The sequence below is a fragment of the Galeopterus variegatus genome, unplaced genomic scaffold (assembly GCF_000696425.1).
Source record: "Galeopterus variegatus unplaced genomic scaffold, G_variegatus-3.0.2 Scaffold1050, whole genome shotgun sequence".
NCBI classification, from domain to species: domain Eukaryota; kingdom Metazoa; phylum Chordata; class Mammalia; order Dermoptera; family Cynocephalidae; genus Galeopterus; species Galeopterus variegatus.
The window spans coordinates 445,399-455,117 of NW_007727161.1; the positions used below are offsets into that span (position 1 = coordinate 445,399).

A 9,719-nucleotide genomic window follows, 5' to 3' on the forward strand; every position below is an offset into this window, starting at 1 on the left:
GGAAGGAAGGAAGGAAGGAAGGAAGGAAGGAAGGAAGGAAGGAAGGAAGGAAAAAACAAAAACAAAAAAACTTACTTTATAATTTTATAAATTTTCAGCATGAAATAAATTATCAACCTGAGTCCCTTCCTTATGCCAGCTCCTGACATGGGGGTTTTAAAGTGGGTCAAATTCGGTGCTGCAGGTGTAGATATGTATACAAAAGCTGTTGGTTTTTATACATTAACATTGCTTCTTGTTGAATTCTTTTACGGTTTTAACACATTTTTATGTTAATTATCTTGGATTTCTATGCTTTTAACAAGTTGCTTGGTTTTTGCTGATATTTGTAATTCTTTGTCATTCTTTAACAAAGTACAAATAAAAGAACTAAAATGAAAAAAAAAATTAATCTTAGTGAGTAGGAGAGCATTGATATATTTATAAATTGTCTCTTTTGTCATGTACGTGTCTCTTGTTTCAATCTGTGTAGATGTCATCAGTGGGAATGCTGGAGTAAGAACCTCCAAAAATCCTCTCTTCTATAACAGCAACAAGAACACTAGCAAAAACTGTCAAAAATCAACTTTCTGAGAACTCTGGAAATTAACCAAAGACTTGCAATAATGTGGGAAATGTTTATTCAAGAAAAATGGCTGAATCTTGGTAAAAACAGCGAGCTTTGTGGTGTTTTCAACTTGTCCTGTTTCCATCTTCCTTTCCCCAACTCAGCTCCGTGGTAGCCTTGAAAACCAATGGCCCCGCAATCATGGTGAAAACTTGTAGCTTAGCAGCCACTGAAAAGAACAAAAGGGAGCTGGGGCTCCTCCAAAGCCCCATCCCAGAGAACTGTTATTATCTGATCTGTCTGGCAGTTGCCTGGATAATTGCACTGACCTAGTGAGAACAGCCTTTTCCCCAGAGGGGTTTTCAAAAATAATCAGAAGCAACTGTTTAACATCACAGTTGCCTTGAAGCAGCAATAACAGTCTGGGCAAAGCTGACCAAAAACCTTAAAATGAAAAGCTGTGAAATGAGATGTCCGCAGGAGGGTTTGAAAAGCTCTGACACATTCCTTGGAATCTAGAAGGACATGTGTATGTGCAGGGCTGTACCCATGCCCAGGAAAGATCTGAGAAGCTCTCATCTCTGGCTGAATTTGAGGCTCTCTGCAAGCAGGAAGAGAAGGCTAATGCAGAGTTGAGAACTGCCTGCTTGACCATTGAAGGTGTGCCCAACATGCACACAGAGCTCCTTGGCAAAGGCTGGTGGACTTATTGGCTCCAGGAATTTAAGGAAATCTCTGTCCAATTATCATCTGACCACTAAGCTAACTAAGCAGAGACTTCAGTGACCACATATGACAAAGAATATAGATTTTACAGAATTAGTTTAGGAAAGTCACCAAGCAAACAGTTACAACAACAACACAAACACACTGATGACAATAACAACAGAAACAAACACTGGTGGGTTTGGGGTGGAATCTGATTTCCAGAGCTGATACATTACATTCTTTAAAATTTTCAGTTTTCAAAAAAAAAATTAAGAGACAAGGAAAAAAATAAGAACGTATGAGCCTCACATGGAAAAAAAGCAGCTAAAAGAAACTGTCATTGAGGAAGCCCAGACACTGCACTTACTAGATGAACACTTTAATTATTTTAAATGTCCAAAGAACTAAAGGACACCACGTCTAAAGAATTAAAGGAAAGTATGAGAAGGATGTTTCACGAAATATGGAATATCAATAAAGAGAAATTATGAAAAAGAACCAAATAGCAATTGAGGAGTTAGAAAGTATAACAACTGAAGTAAAAAATGCACTAGAAGTGTTCAACAGCAGATTGGAGCTGGAAGAAGAAAGAATTAGCAAACACAGAGATAGGTCATTTGAGATTATCCAGTCTGAGAAACAAACAAAAAAGAATGAAGACAAATGAACAGAGCTGCAGAGACCTATGGGACACCATCAAGCACACCAACATTTGCATAATGCCAGGTCATTTGAGATTATCCAGTCTGAGAAACAAACAAAAAAGAATGAAGAAAAATGAACAGAGCTGCAGAGACCTATGGGACACCATCAAGCACACCAACATTTGCATAATGCTGCAAAAGAAGAGGAAAGAGAGGAAAAGAGGGAGAAAGATTATTTAAAGAAATATTCTGCAAAAGAAGAGGAAAGAGAGGAAAAGAGGGAGAAAGATTATTTAAAGAAATATTGGCTAAAAACTTCCCAAATTTCATGAAAAACATTAATCTACACATCCAAAAAGCTCAGAATCTGTGTTAGTAGAGAAGGGAACCGTGAATACGCTTAATAGAACTAGAATAAGTAGGAACCTATTCCAAGGATAGTAGGTATCAAGAATAGGATGGCTTAATCAGCACCTGTGATGACACACAACCAGGTAAATAGGATGTTCAAGATACAGTCATACACAATAACTTGTAGAAAGAGGGTTTGACAGTGGGTTCTAAGATCTGAATAAACTAGCTTTCCCAAAGAGAGAGCTAACTGGGCAAACTCCATCCCTCATCCCCGAGAAGATTAAAATTTTAGATGGATCTACTAATTAGAAAGCTTCAAACATGCTACATGCGACAACATGGATTAATTTCAAAAAATTGGGACACCTTCCCTCCCCAAAAGCAGGTTGTCGAAGGATATACTCAGTATGGGAACATTTATACAAAATTTTAGAACAAGTAAATACTGCTATATATATTGCTTATAGATACTTGTAGAATTAGAAACCATGCAAACAATGGGCCGGCCCGGTGGCGCACTGCTACAGTGCGCCACTTGGGAGTGCAGCGGTGCTCCCGCCGAGGGTTCGGATCCCACATACAGACCGGTTCCCGCTCACTGGCTGAGCGAGGTGCGGGCGCAGCACCGAGGGTTGCGATCCTGTTGCCGGTCCCGGTCCGGTACGGGCGCAACACTGAGGGTTGCGATCCATTGCCGGACACGAAAAAAAAGACAAAAAAAAAAAAAAAAAAAGGAAGAAACCATGCAAACAAATGATAAACACCAAATTCAGTATAGTATTTATCTCAGGATAGGGAGGCAGAGAATGAGATTACAGCTGTATCTGTAACTCTTCTTGATTAACAGAAAGAAAGCAGGAAGGGGTGGTTTGAAGCAAGGATGGCAAAATGTTGGGATAAAGTGGGCTTGGGTGGTAGACAGAGATTTTTTTTTATTATCACATACAGCTTTTTTCTATACTTGAAACATTTCAAAATTTTAGAAATTATTTTTAAAGTTAAAAATAAAACAAAGGGATACTTTCTATATTCAGGAGCAATAAAATATTTTTTAACAGTTTATCAAATTATTTAAAGTTGTTGCAATTAACCCAATATGTCAAAACATATGCCATCAATTAAAAAAGTTGTATCATTTTATAAGAAAAGTCAGGTTATAAAAAACTGAATGGGAAAAGTGTGGACTATAAAAAATCAAGTGAGGTTTAACAGTAAAAAGGTAACATTTCTGATGACCAGTGGCTCAGGTTTAACAAAACTTGGGAAAAGAATCCAGGTCCCAAGACCTTTCTCATCATCTTCTCCTAATTTTGGGTTTGGTCACATTACTACAATACTAGGAAAGTAGCTGTAAAACTTTTTGAGGGTAAAAGAGCAAATGGAGAAGAAATTAAACCCATCAGGAAAATGTTTCAACATACATTTAAGTATGTTTATAATTAATGTATTTGTTTATTTTTCTACTATTTAAATTGTTTGATATGTTCAAAATAATCAGTGCTAGTAAATTAGTAATTGTAATTTTAAATGTTTAAAGAAATTTAATTTAGTTTGTAATTATTAGTAAATGCTAGAAAAAAATTACCTACAAAATTTTATTCTTTTAGTTATGCTTAATAAATTTAAGAATTAAAGTGTAAATAGCTGTGATTGTTCCTTTCTCCACACATAAGTCCCTTGAATGTTAAAGAACCAAACCAAGGGATGATATACTTGAAAGGTCATACCTGACATCTATTTAGGAGGTAGAATGGATGGGACAAGGTGGGTGACAACAGGGAAGGGCATTAAAGTGACTTCCAGGTTTCTGGCTAGGACATCTGGATGGGGAGATCAGTGACATTTATGAAGATGGAGAAAGTTTTAGTCATAAAATGAAGAGTTCAGTTTTGTATATGATGAGTTCCAGGTACCTATAATATTAAGTGGAAATGTTTAGAAAGTAGTTGAAAACATGAGTCAAGCTCAAAAGAGAGGACTGGATAGAAATTAGAGGTCTCCAATGTGGTTGCTGAAATTATGAGTGGGATCAAGAAAGCAGAGTGTATAGTAACAAGAATTGGAAACACCCAACAGAGCCCTAGGCAGCCCTAAAAACTTGGACTAAGTCCACTGGACAAGGATGGAGTCAAATCCTCACAGGACTGAGTTTTGTTATAGTTTTGTTATATTACACAGTGAAATAGTTAGGCCAACAGCAAGAAATCCTTGTTATACAGTCACCATTAACTATCTCCTTTCTTTTTCGGGAGGGGGTCAGTGGCTGGTTAGTATGGGGATCCAAACCTGTTACCTTGGTGTTATAAGGCTGAACTCTAACCTACTGAACTGGCCAGCCAACAATTTTATTTTATTTTATTTTATGTTTTTGTCTTTTTCATGACCGGTAAGGGGATCGCAACCCTTGGTGTGGTGTCGCCCACACCGCGCTCAGCCAGTGAGTGCACCGGCCATTCCTATATAGGATCCGAACCCGCGGCGGGAGCGTCGCACTGTCCCAAGTGCGCCACGGGCTCAGCCCAGCCAACAATTTTATTTCTTAATAATCCCTTTTCCAACTCTCCCAAGTGCGCCACGGGCTCAGCCCAGCCAACAATTTTATTTCTTAATAATCCCTTTTCCACCACCCCTTAATTCATCAGAGGTAGATAGCAATCTATGGTCACTTTCAATCTATTTTTTGCCTTTTATTGGTCATTCATGGAACAATTCCTAGCCATCAGTAACCCTGGAGTTAGCCTGAGCTGTCCTACTGAAATAAAAAATATACTACATAGGATTGATCCCTGGTCAAGGCATGAAATATATGGATGAACAGTGTTGCTTTGCTACTGTGGATCTAAAGAATTTTGTACCTGGTCTTGGTGAGATTCCCCACCAGAGGGCTCTGCTGTCAAAGCTGTTTACTTAGCAGGAATATGCCTACCTGATCAACAAAATATAAAAAAAATCCCAGTTGAGTTTACATTTTGGGCTGTCTTATTCCAAAGTGTTCTGTGACATATCAGTGGTTCCTGATTCAAGGGAGAATGTGTTTTACAATGGCCCTTATATAGGAAGGAAATAGGAGCTTGGACTTGACCTCTTCAGATTCTTAGGTGAGGTAGCCTTTGGCAGTGCTAATATCCTTATTTCAGTGCTGTTTCTATAGAGTACAATTTTACTATAATAAACAGTAGATTTGTAATCACTCTCATTTGGAGTCCTGTGAGTCTTCTTTAGCAACTAAACCCTGTTCAACTGCCACCATTAGTGTACCCTCTAAAGGAAGCCTATGTAGAACACAGGACTGCTCAGTATGGTGGGCAAAGCAGAGGGTTCGGAATCAGATAAAACCATAATTATGGCTTCTCTCTGGTTGGTTTTAGAGCTCTGGTTCTTAGTGTCTTCATCTAAAAAAATCGGGATGATAATAACTACTTCCCAGGGCTCCTGTGAGGATTAAGTAGAATCATGTATACATAACTAAGCCTTTGGCATGTCAAATGCACTTAATAAAGTTAAATAATAACATAGGTGAATGTAAGTTCTTGAAAAGCACAGATAGAAAAGAAGAAAAAGAAACTTCGATGACCATGTTTTTACAAAAAACTAGACAATATTAGAAATGCAATGACCAAGGAGAGAGGGAAACTGCAATTCTCTGAAGTAAATACCTGGAGAGGGGCTGTCTGGCCAGAAACAGAACTTCTCGTAAAGTTTCAGGAAGCACGGGATATTTATACTTTCAAAGAAGCTCCCCACAAAACGCTTTTTAAATACAAAGGAGGAAAGAGTTATTTTACATGGAAAAGCATGACAGACACTCCCTTAATCAAGTGATCAAAGTGACCATCACCATAAAGGGATCAATCGAAATCATGTGCCACAATGAGAACATAGCATCACTTCATGACATTGTTACATAACCTGAATCTAATCATAAGGAAACATCAGACAAACATGAACTGAGGTATACTCTACAAAATAACTGGCCTGTAATCTTCAAAAACATCGCGATCATAAAAATCATGGAAAAAATGAGGAAATGATCCAGTTTAAAGGACACTAAAGCAACATGACAACTAAATGCAATGTGATTCTCAACTGGATCCTTTTGTCACACAGAACATTATTAGTACAACTAATGAGAAAATTGAGGATTAGATGGTAGTAATTTATCAATGTCAGTTTCCTGATTTTGAAGGTTGCATTCTGGTTATGGAAAAGAAAGTCTTTGTTTATAGGTATATTTGGGAATGAGGCATCACTTAAGCAACTTACTTTCAAATAACTCAGAAAAAAAGTTTTTTGTAACCTCTACAATCTTTCCTAAGTCTGAAATTGTTTTTGTTTTTGGCAGCTGGTGGTAACAGGGATTGAACCCTAGATTTTGGTGTTATCGACACCATACTCTTACCAACTGAGCTACCGACCAGCTCTGAAATTGTTTTAAAATTACAAAAAAAAATTCACTCTAAAAACCCAACTGAGCCTTTTGGTCCTTGCATGGGTGGGGGTGGGGTGGTGAAGACACAAGGTTATCAAAAAAAAAAGTAGGACTTGGTGTGGTACTGCATTTCTTCCACCTTTGGTCTCTGCTTCTTTTGCAGAGCTACCAACAGTGCCCTGTTGGGACAGAGCATCTGGAGGTTCACAACCCCTGTGGTCCACAGGAGCCACTATGACAGCCTAGGGAAGAATTTGCCATTTTCTTTCTTTTTTCCCTTTAAATTTTTATTTTGTCAAGAATTTGCCATTTTCTGTGGAAACGAAGTGGCAGTTACTAATTATGATACCTTTGTACGTTAGCTTTGATTTGCTGTATCTTTCTTTACAGTAAGACACCAACCATTTAAGATATGAGGATGTTTTAGTTCATTCATGAAATAGACATGAAGAGCATTTTAAGAGGTACAATCTCTGAGAAATGCAGCAAACTCTTGAACTCATATAGCATACTAGATATGTTTGTAAGTAAACTTATGACATTCATGTTTAATGCCTCTTCTCTGAAATATGCAATGTGATAATTGGGCATGTGCTTACTTTTTTATTTTAGTAATATTCCAGTATTCATTTCTTGATGAAAAAAATGTGTGATTTAATTTCTTTCATTGTCTTAAATTCTGAGATTTTATTTAATGTTAGATTCCTAGGTCAGGACCTTGTTGGTAATTTGTTATAAATGCAAATTTGGGAAAAAAAACAACAAAAAACAACAGCTGGAGCTACTAAAGACTTCTATAAAAGCAAAGGGAGGAAGGCAGCTTTTAAGGTGGCTCCAATGATCCCTACCTTCTGGTATTCATGCTGTTGTGTAATCCCCTCCTTTTCAGGATGGGCTAGCCTAGTCACTTGTTTTATGGGCTAGCCCAGTCACTTGTTTCTCATGAACAGAATATGGCAAACGTGATAGGATGTCACTTCTCAGATTAGGTTACAAAATGAGTCTAGCTTCCATCTTGCTCTCTCGCTTGTTTACTCTGATGGAAGCCAGCTGACAAGCTCTGAACTGCCCCTATAGAGAGGCCCATGTAGCAAGTAACCAAGGGAGGTCTACAGCCAATATAGAACTGAAGCCCTCAGTCCAATAGCCACAAGGAAATGAATCCTGCAGACAATCACATGACCCTGGAAGTTGATCCTTTCCTAGTTGAGCCTTGAGATGACTGCACCCCAGTCAACCTTGACTACCACCTGTGAGACTCCCTGAGCCAGAGGACTCAGCTAAGCCATGCCAGGATTCCTGATCCATAGAAATTGTGAGATGATAAATGTTCATTGTTTTAAGCCACTAAGTTTAAAGGCAACTTGTTACATAACAATAGATAACCAATACACAAAGGAAAATCTAGAGACAATATAGTAGTATAGACTCAAAAAACAGACTATAATCCTGGTTCTGCCATTTGCTAGCAGGGTGATCTTGGGCTAGTCATATAACCCACCTGAAACTGTTTCTTCTTCTGTAAAATTAATATGTTAATAATAATAATACCTATTTTCATAGGCTTAAGGTGAAGATCAAATGTGATAATATAAGTGAAAACACACTATATACAAATATTAGTTATTATTCCTTCTCCTCTCAGATCTTAGTTCTTTCTTCTGTAAAAAGAAAAGGTTAGATAACCTCAACTGTCCCTTTGAGGGATAACACATTACAATGCTAATTTTCCTATAAAATTTCTTACCAAGGTTGATTCTTAAGTTTAAAACATCAGAATAAATGGTGTAATACTCTGGAGGGATAACAATTCCAGGAGGGGGTAGAAGGTGCAACTCATGTGAACTAAAAAAGGATATAGAAAATGTTTCCACTCTGCTAATCAGAATAAATGGTGTAATACTCTGGAGGGATAACAATTCCAGGAGTGGGTAGAAGGTGCAACTCATGTGAACTAAAAAAGGATATAGAAAATGTTTCCACTCTGCTAAAGAAGGCTTCTTTGCTTGTAGATTCCAAGGGAGGTTGTTCGGCCTGGGGTGATCCATTGGCTGACTGGAATGTGGCGGATGTGTCCTTCCTAAAATACAGTGACAGAACTGTTCGTAATCCTTCTTGGTACCACTCTGCTTTAAAGTTTTGTATCTCAATTCTCTGCACATCATATCATTAATCACACCAACATTGGATTTTAAGCTTTCTAGAAATCATTTCAGCCACATTATTCCCCTGCTTAATATTTTCAATGGTTCAAAATTCCTCAGTCTGGCACTCAAGACTCCTTACAGTTTAGCCATACCTAAATTTCAATCAATTTCTACCTCTACAGTGTTCCACTAATATCAGCAAACTATTCTCTTACCTTACTCACTGTTCTTCAACAGTATTTTGCATAACATTAGTAAGCACAAAACAAGACTCAAAGCTTCAGGTATGCATTATACAATTTAAACCACTTCAGAAATGTAAGTCTTTTAACAACAGAAAAAACAACTTTGGTCTTTTTACCCGAATCGACCCTTGATACCTACTCCTTCCAAACAAGAACCAATTAGAAAATTCAAGTCAAAGTAAAGATCTTTAGATTTCATGCAAAAAACTCAGGGGAAAAAAAAATCAGCAAAACAATTGTCCCATTTTCAGTGAAAGACATTTCAGTACCTGGGGTGGGGGTGGACAGTTAGAATTGCTGAAAAACAAGGTCATTTTAGTAAAAATAAATTACACCAACAATCATAACTCGAAAGAAATAAACTTATTCTAAGAATCTTTCTCAGAGATTTACAGGAAGATGTGGTTCTTGGGAAAAAATCAGAGGATCCATAGACTCACATGGGAAAAAAATGACATTTATTTCATCAACCTCTAACTTAGATTTAGCATTTTATTCAATTATGAACAAAGGTAAAAAAAAACCAGTAATATTAGCAATACCTGTGAATTTATCAACAATGGAAATAATTTTCTCACATTATAGTTGTTGCACGTTTTGAAATACTGTCTATGCTCATAACTACTTCAAAATTATGATTGATAA

General features: G+C 37.3%; 1 protein-coding gene across 1 annotated transcript in view; it reads right to left on the reverse strand.

Annotated features, from left to right (window-relative positions):
• The window catches only part of ZC3HC1 (zinc finger, C3HC-type containing 1), a 23,566-nt gene that overhangs the window by 12,578 nt on the left and 1,269 nt on the right, over window positions 1-9,719 (reverse strand). Inside the window, exons 2-3 of the mRNA XM_008574450.1 lie at window positions 8,600-8,762; window positions 5,910-6,003 (exon numbers count right to left, since the gene is read on the reverse strand). Of these exons, the coding sequence (XP_008572672.1) occupies window positions 5,910-6,003; window positions 8,600-8,762 (257 nt within the window). The remainder of the gene's footprint in view (window positions 1-5,909; window positions 6,004-8,599; window positions 8,763-9,719) is intronic.